At 41.7% G+C, this 19,032-nt stretch overlaps 1 protein-coding gene across 1 annotated transcript in view; it reads right to left on the bottom strand.

Annotated features, from left to right (window-relative positions):
• Window positions 1–1,785: 1,785 nt before the first annotated feature.
• RpL19 (ribosomal protein L19) overlaps window positions 1,786–19,032 on the bottom strand; it is a 32,707-nt gene continuing 15,460 nt past the window's right edge. Inside the window, exons 2-5 of the mRNA XM_080273534.1 lie at window positions 17,314–17,420; window positions 12,329–12,492; window positions 2,827–2,928; window positions 1,786–2,017 (exon numbers count right to left, since the gene is read on the bottom strand). Coding sequence (XP_080129660.1) covers window positions 1,817–2,017; window positions 2,827–2,928; window positions 12,329–12,492; window positions 17,314–17,420 — 574 coding nt within the window. The 3' untranslated portion in view covers window positions 1,786–1,816. The remainder of the gene's footprint in view (window positions 2,018–2,826; window positions 2,929–12,328; window positions 12,493–17,313; window positions 17,421–19,032) is intronic.

Here is a 19,032-nt window from a genome sequence, read left to right on the forward strand (position 1 = left end):
TGGGATTGATGAGGTGTATGCAGAGATGATTAAGTGAGTGGAGACAGCAGAATGAAATGCTTGCTGACGATATGTAGGAAAGGATGGATGAGTGATACTTTGCCAGTAGAGTGGAAATGGCTGTGATTGTACTCTTGTACAAAAATGCAGTGACCAAAATGAGTGCTGGAATTACTGTGGCTTAAGTTTATTGAGTGTGGTTGGGAAAGTATATGGAAGAATTATTATAAAGAAAGTAAGTGAAATATCAGAAGTCCCAGTAAGTGATGAATAGGGTGATTTTAGGAGTGGTAGAGGATGTGTGGATCAAATATCTGCAGTATGACAGACAGTGAAGGCTTGTGAGGACTATAAGGTGTTTATGGCATTTATGGATCTGGAAAATGCATACAACAAAGTAGACAGAAGGGCTGTGGAAGGTTTTGTGCATGTATGGTGTAGATGATAAGGTGCTAGGGGTTGTCAAGAGTTTTTATGATGGTAGTGAAGCATGTGCATGGGGAAACGGGCATCTAAGTGAATGGTTCACGATTGGTGTGGGCGTGCGACAAGGTTGTTCAGTATATACATGGATGGGGTGATGAAATAAGTACAAACACGAGTAATGGAGAAACGGATGGCGTTGGTAATGGATGGAATATCTCAAACTTCTTGTATGCTGATGACGCAGTACTACTTGCAAGTGCTGGACAAGAACTTGGTAGACTGATGCCGAGTTTTATTCATGTCTGTGAGTGTCGTGCCTTGAGAGTAAATGTAGAAAGGAGTAAAGTGATGGTTGTTGAGAAAGAAGTTGACTCCCAGTGTGATGTTACAGTGAAATGGAGAATGACTGGAATTGGTGAGTTCAAATACCTGGATATAGTGATGGAAAAGAGAGGAAAATGTGGAGAAGTGGAAAGAAGAGTGACACAAGGAAGGAAAGTAGCTGGTGCTATGAAGGCCTTGATAAGAAACAGAGGCCTTAGTGTTGTAGTTGTGCGAGGCTTACATGAAGGAGTGTTAGTGCCAACTTTAACATATGGATATGAGACTATGGTGTGGCATGAAAATGAAAAGTCAAGAGTGAGAGCAGTGGAAATGGGACTGCTGAGGAATGTATGTACAGTAGAGTACAGAGGTGGACTGGATATGAAATAATGTGATTGTGAAAGGCATGGTGTGAGAAAGTCTGTGGACACCAGAATCAAGGAGAGGTGGTATGGTGCTGAGATAGTATGATCATGTGAAGAGAATGGATAACAACTGAGTGGTGAAAATGTATATCTGAACGAATCTGAAGGGAGGAGGAAGCAAGGTGGGCCAAGGAGAAGGTGGAGGGATGTGGTGGATGAGTGTGTGAGGAAGAGAGGTATGGAAGTCAGTGAGGCTAGGGGGACTGACAAGAGATCAAGCTGGCTGGATGAATGTTGTGAGAAGTGCATGATCAGGGATTCGGCATCCTTTTTTAACGTGACAGCATCTGGAATGACCCTATCGGATACTTTTATGTGAAGCTAGAGAATGTGGTGAATGTTTTTGCTGTATTAGATAAAGCCACGATTACGGGGGCTTGAATGATGAGTGAATGGAAGCATGGACCATTAGACTGGGCAAACTTGGGCTGTCTGGACGTTGCTACTCCTCACCCTGCCCTAGGGTGAGAAAGGAGGTCCAGATGATGATGATGATAATACTTTTGCTATCCCCTAAATGTAAGTACTGTATACCCCGTTCAAAGTTCATATGAAATTTGAACAGAACACATACCTGTACTATAGCTGCAGACTAAGAATGAAACACGTCTTCATATCATCCTTTATTTAGGGTACATGCATCACTCTACGTCCTCCTTGCTTTTAAGGGCCTCTGCTTTCCTAACAGCCACACGTTCCAGCCTACGCTTGCGTGCTTCCTTGGCCTTGTTCCTGCGAGCCTCAGCCTGGTCACTCAGCATCTTGGCACGTGCATTGTCAGCCTTCTTCTTGTGAATGTACTCCATCAACACACGCTTATTCTTGAAGACATTACCCTTAACCTGGGGTTAAAGGAAATAAAAGGAAAGATTTAATAAGAGGAAGGCGCTATTTGAGTTACTAACAGCTTGGCTGTTGTTGCTGTGGCTCCAAGATCATCAGAACATGAACCTACTGGACTGCAGGCTTAAGTTACCTACAACACAACTAGCAACATTTTAAGAATCCAAACTGAAGGAGGTACATCATCATCATCATCATTATTATCTAATCCAGTGTTGCCCTATGAGGGGCTCAGGAGCCTGGGGCAAGGCAAGTTGGTCCTGATAATTAAGATGAGAGTGACCAGCCTCACTCACCCCTGGGTGGCTGCATGTAAGCAATATACTCCAACCATCCCTTGGATATAAACCTGCAATGGCTCAATCTGATTGGAGTGCCTTAATTACCCACTAAACCACCAGGCACCACAGGCTAATATGGTTACCACCCAGCATAGTAAATGGTTTCCCAGTGTACATGAAACCATTTACTACATTGGGTGGTAACCATATAATTACCCACTAAACCACCAGGCACCACAGGCTAATATGGTTACCACCCAGCGTAGTAAATGGTTTCCCAGTGTACATGAAACCATTTACTACATTGGGTGGTAACCATATAACCAAATTATGGCACCTGGTGATAAAGTGGATAATTTGGCTTATGGTCAGGACCCTCCCCAGTCAACCCTAACAACATCCTTGCACCATGAAAATAAATAGCCCATCCATTCTGAATGAACAACATCTCCCCCAAGTCTGGGTGTCAGTGTTTGTGGCTGAAATGGCAAAAATACAGTTTAACAGTTTAAAAGTTTAAACATCACCTTCATGTAAAGCTCATGGTACAAGTGACGATCAATCTTCTTATTGTCACGGTACTTCTTGAGCATTCGACGCAGGACTCTCATACGCCGGATCCAAAGGATCTGTAACATATAAAGAAAACTATAAAAACAGCTCATATTTAGAGAAACAACACCACTACACAATATTACAAGTCAACCTTGATGCAATCATCAACTAAGAATTAAAATTTGGAAATTTCAGCCAACCGTTTGCAGTTCAGCCTTTTGCTGCCAGGAGAAGTCAGCAGCACCCCTTGTGCATCAGAGTGGCCCTGGCTGTGTCTGAGTGGACATGTTATTGAGCTATGCTTACTATTGTAACATGGTGTGTAGGTGGTTTGGCGGCTTTGAATGGCGGACCTCATGGAACAAAGGACCTGCATCAAATTCTGCTTCAAGATCAACAAGATGGCTGCAGAAACTCACCAGTTGCTTCAGCAAGCCTTTGGTGACAATGCCAAAGCACAACGTTTTTCTGATACAAGCAGTTCAAGGAAGGAACAATGTCTGTCGAAGACGATGACCATTATGGAGGACCGTCAATGGCAACAACACCAGAAACCATTGGAAATGTTCGTCAGGCTATCCTTGCAGATCGTAGATGAACTATCCATGATGTTTGTGATATCGTTAGACTGTCGTATGGAAGCGTGCAACGCATTTTGTCGGATATGTTGGGCATGAGATACACTGCTGCAAAATTTGTGCCAAAACTGCTGAGTGACAAGCAGAAGGCACATCACATTGCAGTTTGCAGGGAGCTAAAGTATCAGGTCTGAGATGATGCCACCTTCATATCCAAGGTCATAACAGGTGATGAATCATGGGTTTATGGTTATGACCCAGAGACAAAGCAGCAGTCATCGCAATGGAAGTCTCCCAATTCACCAAGGCTGAAAAAAGCGTGTCGTTCACAGCAATGTCAAGTCGATGTTGATCGTTTTCTTCGATATCCAAGGGATTGCTCACAAGGAATTCCTCCCACTCAGTCAATCTGTCAGCAAAAAGTTTTACTGTGAAGTTTTGCAGTGTCTGAAGGAGAACATCCGCTGAAAACGTCCAGAACAGTGGAAGAACAAGGACTGGGTCCTGCATTATGACAACGCCCCCACTCAAACATCAATTGTTGTCCGGCAGTTCCTGGCTTCCATTAACACGGTAGACATTCCCCACCCACCCTTTTCACCTGACTTTGCCCTCTACGAGTTTTTTCTGTTTCCCAAGCTGAAATTACGACTGAAAGGGCATCGATTTGACTCGACTGAGGAGATCTAGACAGAATCACAGGAGGTGCTCAAGACCATCACACTTGAAACCTTCCAGGGATCCATGGGCTCGTGGTAAAAAACGCTGGGACCACTGCATACAAGCCCAAGGGGGCTACTTCGAAGGTGACAGTGAGAACTAAGAAGTAACTTATTTCCTTACAATATTCAAATTACTGGAACTTTTGGGTAGCACCTCGTAAAGGAGGGTTAAAAGAGTCAAAGGCAATACTTTACTGTACAATTGTAAGTATGGCTTTGTGTCACCAACTCTTATCCCTTCTATGCCCCATCAGGAGTACAAATGACTGGTGCCAAGCTACTTAGTTCTCACAGAAGGCAAGTGACCAGCTGTTTATCCCTGGGTGTACTATGTAAGCACCCTCAGAAACTCTCACGGGCCATATCTTCTTGGAGCACCCAACATCCTTTGACCACAGTAGCATTTGGTTATATGGATACCACCCAGCATAGTACAGTAAAAGTCCAATTCTTCGGCATCCAATTCCCCGGCAAATCTGACATTTCGGCAGTTTTGAGAAATAGTCCCATTTATGAAAATCTCTGATCATTCGGCAGATTTTCCGATTTTTTTCGTCAGTCTTGAAATTCTCCATGAGGACCCTCTACTGCTGGGGACTTCTTCCAGCAGTAGCAGGCTCCAATCAACCCCTTCTATTGTACATATGTAAATAAGGAACCTACTATAAGTTTAGGTAAGTGCATGTGAAATTGTAGGCCTACTGTACCATTACATTTATATACAGTATGTTCACTAATTTCTTTATTTTTCATATTCATGTATAGTACTGTATTCATTACAGTATTGTACAGTATCAAACAGTATACAGTACTCTCTCCAAACACATTTGTAATGATATGAGTAGTGACGATAGTGTTCACTGAAACATATGAGGTATTGAGTGGGTAGGGTTTTTGATAATTCAGCAATTTTGATTTTTCGGCACTAGCCTGATCCCACAGATGCCGAAAAATCGGACTTCTACTGTAAATGGTGTCCTGGGTTACATGATATTGTTTGGCTTGTCACTCATCGTAAAGTCACTTGAAGGCAGCATTACACCGAGGAAGCAGTGCGACAAAATACTGAATCAGCGGTCATTTACATTACTTTTAATAGGAAAATATTTTTTATCACCATATAGGTTAATAAACACCCAATTACCTAAAAATCCAATCAAATGACTGCTTAATTAAATTGTTAAAGAAAAATCAGGATTCAGAGTGAAAACATGCTAAGGTTAGTTGGTATTTCCCCTTTAGATCACCAACAAGCCTTGACAGACTTTCATTTTGCATAAATATTGATTTAAAGCGCAAATTAATGTATCCCTGCTTGTTGTAAAAGGCGACTAAAAGGGTTGGCGGAGGGTTAGTGCCCCTCCCCAGAAAACAACTAACTAAAAAAAACGAACAATAAGCCTTGGACAAGGACTGACCAAACGTCGACCAAGGACCGGACAAAGGACATGGTTATCGGAACGTGGAATTTAAGGGGAGCGAATGGTCAGGTGCTTGAGGGTGCGAAAGTGGATGTATGTGGAATAACTGAAACAAAATGGAGGGGAGAAAGTGTGAGAGAACGGGGGTATGGATGGGGTATATGTGCAGGAGTAGGTAAGAATGAGAGGGCAAAGGAAGGAGTGTGTATAGTTGTGAGTAAATGATGGAAGAAGAGCATAAGACAGTATGGATCAGTTGGGTCAAGGATTGTGTGGGTAAAGTTGAAAGTTGGAATACAAATGTGGGCAATTGTGTGTGTGTATGCACCAACGCAAGATCGTCTTAGAAGAGTGAGAGAAGAGTTCTGGACAAATGTAGAAGTGTGCATGGAAAAGTTTGGAAGGAATGAGAGAGTGTTTTTGATCGGTGATATGAATGGTAAAGTTGGGAATGTGAAGGTGGATGGAATAGTTGGTGAGTGGGGTGTGCCTGCTGAGATAGATGAGAATGGGAGAGCGTTAGTGTACATTTGTGCTGGGAGGGGGTTGGTGATAGCCAATACCCTCTTCAGGCATAGAATGATCCACAGGTATACATGGCAAGTGATGAGAAGGGTGGGTGGTGAACTGAATGAAAGGAAGGCAATGATTGATTGTGTGTATGTGGATGAAAGGATGCGAAGATGTGTAATGGATGCAAGAGCTTATAGAGGTTGGGGAAGTGGACTTTCTGACCACTACTTGGTGGTGGCCAGAATTAGAATTCAAGTAAGATGGAGGAACAGAAGAAGGGAAAGACGAGAGGAAGGAGTAGTTGCAAGGAGAGTGGAAAGGTTACAAGAGGATGAGAAAAAGGCAGAGTATAGAAGTGGAGGAACGATTGGGGAAATATGAATTGGAGCAGATGGGAGACGTGGAAGGTGTGTGTAGGATATTTACAGAAGAAATATGTGCAGCATGTGAGGTGGTGTGTGGAAGGAAGAGAAGATGGAGGGGGGTGCAAGGAACAGCGTGGTGGACTGAAGAGGTGAGACAGGCTGTGGCACAAAAGAAGAAAGCATACAATGAATGGATGAGAAATAGGGGCGTGGAAGAAGTTGAGAGGCGGAAGAGAGAGTTATATGTAGAAAGAAAGAGAGAGGTGAAAAGATTAGTAAGAGAGAGTAAGAAGAGAGTGGATGAGGAATTTGGAAGGAATCTGAGTGTAAAGTGGAGGGACTGTAAGAAAATGTTCTGGAAAGAGGTGAAAAGAGTAAGACAGGGTGGATGTGAAGTTAGCAGGGGAGTGAAAGATAAACATGGTAGATTGCTAGAGGAGAAGGGAGAAAAAGTGAGCAGATGGAGAGAACACTTTAAGGAATTGTTGAACATAGAGGATGGAAGTAATGCGAGTATAAGTGGCTGAGGAATGGCTGGGAGGAGGAGGGAGGTGAGAAGACAGGAAGAAATCAGTAGGATAGAAGTTGTGGAAGCAATGAAGAAAGTTAAATCAGGGAAAGCCCCAGGAATTGATGGAGTGTGTGGTGAAATGCTGAAGCATGGGGGAGAGATAGTAGTAGAATGGATGTGGAAGATGTGCAGATTGGCCTGGGAGGAAGGTAGAGTCCTGGAGGATTGGAAGTCAGGTATAATTATTCCCTTGTACAAGGGAAAAGGGGAAAAAGAAGTGTATGGTAATCATAGGGGCATTTGTCTTCTTAGTATAATAGGAAAAGTGTATGGTAGGATACTTATTGACAGAGTTAGAGAAAGAACAGAGAAATTAGTTGGAGAAGAACAGGGAGGCTTTAGGAAGGGAAGTGGTTGTGTAGATCACATATTCATTCTTAGATCTTTAGTGGAAAAGTTTCTAGAGAAGGGAAAGAAGTTGTATGCGGCTTTCATGGATTTGGAGAAAGCATATGACAGAGTGGATAGACAAGGATTGTGGAAAGTGTTAAGAATATATGGAGTAGATGGGAAGTTGTTGAATGCTGTGAAGAGTATGTACGATGGTGTGAAGGCTGCAGTGCGTGTGGATGGTGAATTAAGTGAATTTTTCTCTTTGAAAGTTGGGTTGAAACAGGGATATGTCATGTCTCCATGGTTGTTCAATCTGTACATGGATGGGTAATAAAAGAGTTACAAGGTAGGGTAGTGGATGTTGGAGTGGCCCTGGTGAGAGAGGATAGTGTTCGGAAACTCCCTGTACTGTTGTTTGCAGATGATACTGTGTTGTTGAGTGAAGAAGAAGGGGAGCTGCAAGGCTTGGTGGATGAGTTTGGGAGAGTAAGAAACGGAATCTAAAGGTGAACGTAGGGAAGAGTAAAGTGATGGTCTTTCAGAGGGGTGAACTTAGTGAATGTACAGCGAGGTTGGATGGTGAGGAATTGGAAAATGTGAGTTCGTTTAAGTACTTGGGTAGTGTGATGAGTAAGGATGGAGGTTTGGAGGGTGAAATGCTTGAAAGGGTACAGCAGGGAAGAAAGGTTGCTGGTTCTTTGAAAGCAGTGATAAGAAACAGGGAAGTGAGCATGGAAGTGAAAAAGTTACTACATGACAGTATTGTGATACCAACTCTAACGTACAAAAGTGAAGCTTGGACATTGTTGGAAGGACACAAGTCAAGAGCGAGAGCAGTGGAAATGAGTTATTTAAGAGGGGCCTGTGGAGTCACATGGAGAGACAGGCTGATGAATGAGGATATAAAGGAGCGTTGTGGTGTGGATGTGGATGTGATAGGAAGCGTTATGAGGAACACACTGAGGTGGTTTGGCCATGCGGAGAGGATGGGGGGTGAAAGACTGACGAAGAGAGTGTATGTGAGTGAGGTGGAGGGGGGAAGAGGGAGGGGGAGGCCGAGGATGAGATGGAGGGATGGGGTGGAGAGATATATGAGAGGGGGGTGTGAGTTGGGAGCAGGGCAGTGAAATGGCGGGGGACAGGGCGACTTGGAGGCGATTTGTTTGTGGCCACCCCAAATGGGATTGAGGTGTCTGGCAATAGATAGATAGATAGATTTTCGAAACTTCAGAAAATGGCCTCGGCGTCAGCCAGGGGAACACGTAAAATCCTGGACTCACGGCCATGGAGGGGTTAAATTAAACACAAAATTTTGGCCGAATATCAGACTACTGCGTGTATATGAACCTATACAGCATGGTGATAAAGATCATAATATTTTCCAATTAAAAGTGCCGATTTGGTAAATGACTGCCGATTCGGTACTTCATCACATCCGAGTGAATGGATGATATATGCCCCCTTGTTCCTACCAAGTACAGTAAACCCTCGATATACCAAACCCCAGTACTGTGAATTTCGGATATAATGAATGCCCAAATTGCGAATGAACATCCTCAAGATTCTGCGAACAGCGGTTGCTAAATGAGGGAGAAGTTCGGGAATCAGCCCATGGTGACAACAGCATCCCTTCCTGGCACAGTAAGTGTACTGTAACAGTGCTACATTATACTGTATTCTTATTACACTGATCAAAAAAAAAAAAAAAAAAAAAAAAAAAAAAAAAAAAAATGGCATGGACTTTGATAATTGATTTTAACTAATTTTGCAGTGCTGAATCCGAAAATGGGCCCAGATTTGCTCTATCACATCTAGTTTTCATGCTACGGGCATGCAATATTTTCAATGAACCAAGTTAGGTCCTTAGGTGTTGCACTTTGGGAGAGAAAACATGGTTTATTTGCCTAAACCTAAGCCTAATTTTGCCTTTACATATTTACATCTATTCCATACTCTTTGTCTGTATGTCTTTAAGGGCTGGATAAAGGAGGAGGGGAGGGCAAAAGCGCCTCGCAAGTGGCCTCTCGCTAGGGTTGATAAGGACTTTTTGATCGATAGCAGCCTCAAGTGGTATGTTATGGCTCAAAAAAATATGAATAAGCAAAAGTCAACAACATAAAAAGTTTATCTATGCATTTATGGTTGTAAAGTTACACTTGAAATTTCTTAGTATAAAACTGACTTCTTTCACAGAGCTTCAATTCTCTCAAAGTATATTAGTTGGTTAGGGCATATATATGCTAGTACCTAAAGATCTTATTTAATTTTAATTTGTTAACTGTAGTGTTTAATCTTACTGGTTTTTCTTTTACAGATTAATTTGTTGTTGGACTGCAATTTCCTGATCAGATCATGTCTACTCCACTGTCTTCAAAGCAGAGAAAATTCTGCAATGATCCAGATATTTTTTGCTATATCTGTGGCTGTTTCACTTTAGCCTCTCAGAGGCACACCATCACTACTTTTGTAAAACAAGTGTACCTTGCTTATTTTAAGGTACCCTTGGGAGACCAGGACAAAAGCTGGGCTCCTAATAAAGTTTGCAAAACTTGTGTGGAGACTTTGAGATCTTGGTCTCAAGGCAAGAATGTCAAGCTCAAATTTTGCATTCCCATGATTTGGAGGGAGCCAAAAAACCATACCAATGATTGCTATTTCTGTCTTGTTAAAGTCAAAGGATTTAACAGAAACAACAAACAGTATTTGAAATATCCTAATCTCGAACCAGCTTTAAGGCCCATCCCTCATTGTGATGACATACCAGTACCTATTTTTACTGACCTCCCAGATATTGATGATGGAACTTCAGTATCATCCTCACATCCTTCCTCAAGTGGAGATGAACAAATCAATGTGGATTTTCATCCATCAGAAACTTCGTTAGGCCAACCTTCATTGTTCAATCAGTTTGAGTTGAATTATTTAATTTGAGACTTGGGTTTGCCAAAACAATCTACCGAGTTGCTGGCTTCAAGGCTAAAAGAAAAAAAATCTTCATCATGGCACTAGCGTCTCATTTTATCGTAACAGAGAAGAGAAGCTGCAGAAGTACTTCACTTCAGATGGCAAACTTGTTTATTCCAACGATGTTGTAAGACTTCCTTTGGAAATGGGATTATTAAGATATGTATCTGATGAATGGAGACTTTTCATCGACAGTTCAAAATGCAGCCTAAAATGTGTCTTGCTTCACAATGGTAACACTTTCGGATCAATTCCTATAGGGCACTCAGTGACCCTTAAAGAGGAATATGCCAATATAAAAGTTGTCCTGGAAAAGTTGAAATACAACGATCATGCTCGGTTGATTTGTGTTGATTTAAAAATGGTGAACTTCCTTTTAGGGAAACAACACGGCTACACGAAATACCCATGCTATCTCTGCTACTGGGATAGTAGGGCAAAGGAAGAGCATTGGGTTAAGGATGAGTGGCCTTTAAGAGACAACTTGACACCTGGACATAAGAACATCATAAATAAGCCATTGGTTGATCTGGATAATATCATTCTGCCACCACTTCATATCAAGCTTGGCATAATGAAACAGTTTGTTAAGGCTCTTGATAACACCGGGAACTGTTTCAACTATATGCTTAGCTTTCCCTGTGCTAAGTGAAGAGAAGAAAAAGCTGGAATATTCGATGGCCCTCAAATCAGAAAGTTGCTGAACGATCCACAGTTTGTTGTCTCAATGTCTCCTATTCAGGTAAGAGCCTGAAAACCATTTGCCAATGTTGTGAAAAACTTTTTAGGAAACCGGAAATCACACATCTATGGCGAAATCGTGAAAGAGCTCTTGTCCAGTTTGCAAGCAATGGGATGCAAGATGAGCATCAAATTGCAATATTTGCATAGCCATTTGGACAAGTTTCCAGAAAATCTTGGCCATGTAAGCGAAGAGCAAGGTAACATTCTTCCAAAGTAATGGAAGAATGTTACCAAGGCCGATGGGACCGCAATATGATGGCTGATTACTGCTGGAGCCTCATGAGAGTTGTTCCAGATGTTGCACACAAAAGACTGTCTTTGAGAAAAACATTTTGCAGTTGAAATAACCCAGTAGTGTTATTCCCTGTTTTTACTTTTTACAGAATAAAATTAAACTGTTGTTTTATCACTGTGTAACTTATAATATCTACAGTATGGACATATGGTTTACCAACTTTGCTTTTTTAAACTTATTAGATGATAAAATAGCAATGTGAAATTAAAACAAAAAGAGCACTGTAGTTTGAGTATCATATTTCCAATAAACTGAATAATTTTACTCTGGCAATTCTTCATACTTTAGCGCTAAATTGCGAATTTTCATCTAAAAAACCTGATGTGATAGACAAAAATCCATACCAAAATCGGATTCGGCATCCCAAAATTACCTACAATCTGTTGCAAACAGTCACGCCAGAAAAATTGTGTTGACCAGTGTTATAGGTATTGTATTTATATGTACAACTTCATACAGTATTGTATTTACACTTCATAGAGTTAGTTTAGGTTATGCTTGAGCACCAAACACCTCCCCTTATACAGCGAATTGAGTTCGGCAATCCCTCGGAAATACCAGCCCCTCGTATATAGCAAACTTTTGGATATAGCCACCCGCTCCTCCCCCCAATTAGTTTGTTAAATTGAGGTTCACTGTAGTTTAATTGCATAAGACATAACTTTTCAAAGTGGAATGGGTAACAACAACTTTAATTTGCTAGGGAGTTAAAGCATCTAGTAATGAAGGCCATAAAAGATGGTACACTCTTTACTTCAACATGGCTTAAATTTCCCATATTTCCACAATGAATGCTGAACTGCAACAAGAGAATAAGATGCTTGTCACAAAGTGCCATGGAAAGAATACAACGCAGCAGTATTGTATCTGCCACTCAGCTGCAAAAAGATGAATAATGAAGTTATGGTGAAAGAACTACAGCAACATTTATCAAGCTAACTCTACCCATGTAATAAACTCTGACTGACCTTCTGTGGCATACGGGCATTAGCTGTACCCTTCCTTTTACCAAAGCCCATGTGGCGACCCTTCCTGCGGGCCTCCTGGTTCTTGCGTACACGGGCACGGGAATGCACATTGTGGGGCTTCTTGATGATCAGACCATCCTTCACCAACTTGCGGATGTTCTGACCTGCAAGAGAAATTTATTAATGCTGAATTTTACTGGTTCTCCTATCAGTTTCTTTCTTGCTCTCTGGACACTACCTCACCTCATCCTTAACCCTTCTCACGACCGAGAAGTTGGCAAAAATTCCAACCACTGACTACCATTTGCTGCTGATAATGTCCAACCAAAATCCAACTGCTTGGTACCAAATGATGCAGGTTGCATCCATGAAAATAACAATCAACATGCTTGTTTTGGAAAGCTTTTGCATTGATTTCCATGTGTGAACACTTGGCAACACACTGTGGCAATGCTGCTTGTACTTGTCTACTTCACCATCTGGAGCTGTGCAAATGCCTCACAGGCAGAAGAATAGTTTATAAACAATTCTCATAGCCACAAGAAGCAGCACACACTGCCTGAGTTAGGGTAACATTTTCTTTCCACTTCCAAGTAGCTATACACTGAGTGACAAGTTTAATGGTTTCCTGTAACTCAAGAAACTGTATACGTAACATTTTCTTTCCACTTCCAAGTAGCTATACACTGAGTGACAAGTTTAATGGTTTCCTGTAACTCAAGAAACTGTATACAATACTGGGTGGTAATCATGTAACACCTACTATGGTAACCTTGTTAAATGGGTGGAGACACAAATGCGGCATCCAACCCAGGAACCGAAGTCCCACATTACCAGCCACCTCGCTGTGGCAAGCACTGTCAAGCACAGTGGAACATCAGTTCACAACATAAGATGGCCCTTCAGGGCTTGTTGCCTGCCAGCGGTTGATGAGTCTGCTTAGCAAGACAGATCATGGTTGAAAAACAACAACCACCCATATCGGCTAATATGAAGTATAGTTAAGATGAGAATATAAATGACTCACGAAACTTCATACCGTATTATTCTTTTACTTGTGGATATCAGCATATTTATCAATCATATGAATCAAACTCTATTTGGACCAAGCAGAAAGTCAGTACAGTATTTTATTTACCGTATTTCCCATATGATAAAATGCATTTTCCTCCCACAAAAATGCATTCAAAACTCACCCTGTTTCTTAGCACTCGAAGATCAAGTTGTAGAAAGGAGTTTGCTAACTCTCACGAACCCCAGTTATGAGATACAAGCACTCACGAACCCGTCTTGAGATACAATCATTCATGAATCCCAGACACGAGATAAAAGCATTCACAAACCCCAGTCACAAGATACAAAGCATTCACTCGAATAAATACACAGTAACTGGTGACTGGTTGTATGGCACTGTGTCATAAAGCAATACAGTATTACGATAACAACTCTGTTGGCTGAACTGAGTGAATTCTGTTGAGGTGTGAGGTGTAAAGGTTCTTTCGAACTATCTATCTATCTATCTACTGCAAGATTCTTTAATCCGATATGGGGTGGCCACAAACAAATCACCTCCACATCCCCCTGTCCCCTGCCATTTCACTGCCCAGCTCCAAGCTCACACACCCCTCTCTCATATACCTCTCCCATCCATCCCTTCATCTCATCCTTGGCCTCCCCCTTCACCTCACTCACATACACTATCATCATCAGTCTCTCACCCTTCATCCTCTCCACATGGCTAAACCACCTCAGTGTGTTTCTCCTAATGCTTCCTATGACATCTACATCCATGCCACAACAATCCTTCACAACCTCATTTGTCAGTCTGTCTCTCCATGTGACTCCACATGCTCCTCTCAAATAACTCATTTCCATTGCTCTCACTCTTGACTTGTGTCCCTCCAACAAGGTACAAGCTTCACTTCCACATGTTATAACTGGTATCACAAGACTGTCATGTAGTAACTTTTTCATTTCCATGCTCACTGACCTGTTTCTTATCACTACTTTCAAGGAAACCAGCAACCTTTCTTCCTTCTTGTACCCTTTCAAGCACATCCCCCTCCAAACTACCAACCTTACTCATCACACTTCCCAAGTACTTAAACATACTCACTTTCCATTTCCTCCTCATCCAACCTCACTGTACATTCACTGACTTCACTTCTCTCAAAGACCATAACTTTACTCTTCCCTACATTCACCTTCAGATTCCATTTCTTACATACTTTCTGTAACTCATCCACCAGGCCTTCCAGCTTCCCTTCAACTTCACTTAACAACACAGTATCATCTGCAAACAACAGTACTGGGAGTTTCCAAACACTGCCCTCTCTCATTAGGGCCACTACAACATCCACTGCCATACCTTCTATCTCTTTTATATCCCCATCCATATACAGATTGAACAACCATGGAGACATGACACATCCGTATTTCAACCCAACCTTCAAACAGAAAAATTCACTCAGATCACTATCCACACACACTGCAGCCTTAGCCCCCTCATACATACTCTTCACAGCATTCAACAGCTTCCCACCTACTCCATATATTCTTAATACTTTCCACAATCTTTGTCTATCCACCCTGTCATATGCTTTTTCCAAATCCATGAAGGCCGCATACACCTTCTTCCCCTTTCCTAGAAACGTTTCTACTAAGAATCTAAGAATGAATATCTGATCTCCACAACCACTTCCCTTCCTAAAACCTCCCTGTTCTTTTCCAACTAATTCCTCTGTTATTTCAATAATTCTGTCAATAAGTATCCTACCTTCATTCTTTCCACTTCCTTCAGCCTGTGGGTGACTCTACACTGAGTGACAAGCCAAATGGTTTCCTGTGCACCAAGAAACCATTTACTACGCTAGGTGGTAACCATATAACCAAATTTTGGCGCCTGGTGGTTTAGTGGGTAATTATTGCGCTCCAATCGATTTGAGCCAGTGAAGGTTTATATCCAAGGGATGGTTGGGGTTGATTGCTCAAATAATGGCACACAGGGATGAGTGAGGTTGGTCACTCTCATCTTAAATATCGGGACCAACTGCCTAGCCCCAGGCTCCTACGCTCCTCATGGGGCAATGCAGGATTGGATGATGGATGGATGGATAGTATCCTACCATATACTTTTCCTATTACACTAAGAAGACAAATGCCCCTATGATTACCACACAATTCTTTTTCCCCTTTTCCTTTGTACAAGGGAATAATTATACCTGACTTCCAATCCTCCAGGACTCTACCTTCCTCCCAAGCCAACCTGCACATCTTCCACATCCATTCCAGTACTATATATCTCTTTCCCATGCTTCAGCATTTCATCACACACTCCATCAATTCTTAGGGCCTTCCCCATTTTGACTTTCTTCAGTGCTTCTACAACTTCCATCCTACCGATTTCTTCCTCTCTTCTCACATCCCTCCTTCTCCCAGCCATTCCCTAGCCACTTATACTCACATTACTTTCATTCTCTATGTTCAACAAGTTATTAAAGTGTTCTCTCCATCTGTTCACTTTTCTCCCTTCTCCACTAGTAATCTACTGTTTTTACCTTTCACTCCCCGACTAAATTGATTGCCACCCTGTCTAACTCTCTTTACCTCTTTCCAGAACATTTTCTCAGTCCCTCCCCTGTACACTCAAATTCCTTCCAAATTCCTCATCCACTCTCTTCTTTCTCTTACTAATCTTTTCACCTCTCTCCTCCTCTCCACATATAACTCTCTCTTCTGTCTCTCAATTCCTTCCACGCTCCTATTTCTCATCCACTCACTATATGCTTTCTTCCTCTGTGCCACAGCCTGTCTCACCTCTCCATTCCACCATGCTGTTCCTTGCACCCCCTTTCGTCTTCTCTTCACCCCACACACCACATCACAAGCTCCACATATTTCTTCTGTATATATCTTGCACACACCTTCCACGTCCTCCATCTGCTCCAATCCATATTTACCCAATCGCTCCTCCACTTCTTTCTTATATTCTGCCTTTTTCTCATCCTCTTGTAACATTTCCACTCTCCTTGCATCTACTCCTTCCTCCCGTCCTTCCCTTCTGCTATTTCTCCATATTACTTGGACCTTAATTCTGACTACCACCAAGTGGTGGTCAGAATGGCCACTCCCCCAACCTCTAATTGCTCTTGCATCCATTACACACCTTCGCATCCTTTCATCCACACACATAATCAATCATTGCCCTTTTTTCATTCAGTTCACCATCCACACTTCTCATCACTCACCATGTATACCTGTGGATCATTCTGTGCCTGATGAGGGTATTGCCTATCACCAACCCCCTCCCGGCACAAATGTCCACTAAAGCACTGCCATTCTCATCTATCTCAGTAGGCACACCCCACACACTAACTACTCCATCCACCTTCACATTCCCTACTTTACCATTCATATCACGAATCAAAAACACTCAATCCTTTCAAACTTTCCATGCACACATCCACATCTGTCCAGAACTCTACTCTCACTCTGCTTGCACGATCTTGTGTTAGCGCATACATGCACACGATCGCCCAACATAAAAACATCAGCTGATAAGAGTTTGATGTAAACACGCTGTTGCCAGTGTGTTAATACACCTTGTAGTGGCAACTATGAGTTGTTGTTGACGTGAACAGGTATAAAATTGTGCTGAACTACGTACCTCTAATTACGGTAATAATAACCAAAAATTTTTAATAATATGTCCGATATATGATAATTTGCTCTGACAGAAAGAAAAATGACACTGTAGAGTCGGCGCCATTAACTTGCAAGTACGCTAAGACAATAAATCCTCAAAAAAATTTTTCCCCAAAAAATACCTGGTATATTATAGGGTGCGTCTTAGCCTTGTAGCGCCTTAACATACAGGAAATACGGCATATACAGTAGTTTAACTTTAATCTTCAACACCTATCATCTATCAAAATCCCCAGATACTATATATTTTCCAAAACAGATTACAGTTCTCAAAAACTTACGTGAATTAGCTTGGCCAATCTCTCCAATTTCATTGGGATCCAGCCAAACTTTCTTTTTGCCGCATTTTAGCACCTTTGAGGCAAGGCGCTTCTGTACCTTGAGTGAACTGCAAAGAAATATCGTACATTATACTTTTATGATGCACAAGAGGCACAGAGTATATTACTCTTAAAAATCACATTACTGTATATACATCTCCGGTAACAGCATAATGTTGATCTATATTTTATGGTAACTATTCATGGTACCCTTAAGATTACTGTACAGTACTTTCATATTTTCATTGGCATCTTGTTATCCAAGGATTAGGAAATTCAACCTTTCAAGAAGCATAAAATTTTGACAACCAGCTAATGAACTGTGGATTGGCCTGATGACATCGATTACCCTCAAACTACTTTACTTAGCTTATATATATATATATATATATATATATATATATATATATATATATATATACACTCAATCCTTAAGTAACACGTGGTTGAGTGACACGTTTTTGTTCTAACGCGGTCAGCATAATGAGACAAGTCATGGCAACACGCGGAAAAACTCGAGCTCACGCGGGAAGTCAGCTGGCCTGGGGACGAAATTTGAAAGCCGCGCGCTATGATGTCACCCTCTAACCTCTGGGTACATTTCCTGGGAGCATATTTCCATTCTGTGTGGGTATTTATCTCAGTATCACGGCCAGCCACCTCAGCCAAACAGCCCTAGTGAGATGGGATAGGTTATGGTAGGTTAGGTTGCTGAAATTTTGCCTGGGAAGCACAGTGGGCATATTTTCGTGAAAAACCTATGGTTAGTTTTGAAACGAATGGGCAAGCGTTGTTCCTGGCTGAGGGTTCCTGGTGGTTTTTATGAATACGCATACAGAATGGAAATATGTTTTCTGGGCAAACTCAAGGCCGAACGGTTTGACGAAATTTATGGGTTTCGGCAATTTCAGGGGACAAAATGGAACGACAATGTATGCTAATCAGAAAAAAAAAAAAAAAAAAAAATCCTTGCATTCTCGTAAGTTACAGTTCAGTTCCACATTCTTTGTTTGATTTCATGCTTCCCAACACATTCTGGACCAACTGGGCATATGGTTATCAGTCCTTTCTCATGCCTCATCTAGTTCTTACCCACAATTATCATGGATTTTGCAGTTTTAAGGAACGAAATGGAACGAAAATGTTTGCTAATTAGAGGAAAAGTTACTCTTTCGTCCATGTGCTATCGTGGCGTCCAGTTCCACATTCTTCGTTCGATTTAATGCTTCCCAACACTTCCAACTAACTGAGCATACTGTTATCAATCCTTTCTCATGCTTCACCTAGTTCCACCCCACACTCATAATGGGTTTCGCAGTTTTAGGGGACAAAATGAAACGAAAATGTTTGCTAATTAGAAAAAAATACTTTCGTCTATGTGTTCTTGTTAGTGTTCAGTTCCACATTTTTCGTTCGGTTTTGTGCTTCCCAACACATTTAGGACCGACTGAGCATACGGCTATCAAGTTCTTTCTCGCGTCTCACAGACTCTACCTCACAGTCATATGGGTTTCGAGTTTTAGGAGACGAAACTGAACGAAAATGTTTGCTAATCACACACACACACACAAAATACTTCTGCTCGTGTAAGTGAGCATTCAGTTTCACATTTTTCGTTCTTCTTCCTGATAGTCTTATGTTTGTCGGATTACTTCTGGGTGGTAAATAAACGTTTCATAC

Source organism: Coenobita brevimanus, chromosome 55 (genome assembly GCF_032717465.1).
Source record: "Coenobita brevimanus isolate Jiangsu-jjx chromosome 55, ASM3271746v2, whole genome shotgun sequence".
Lineage (NCBI taxonomy): Eukaryota > Metazoa > Arthropoda > Malacostraca > Decapoda > Coenobitidae > Coenobita > Coenobita brevimanus.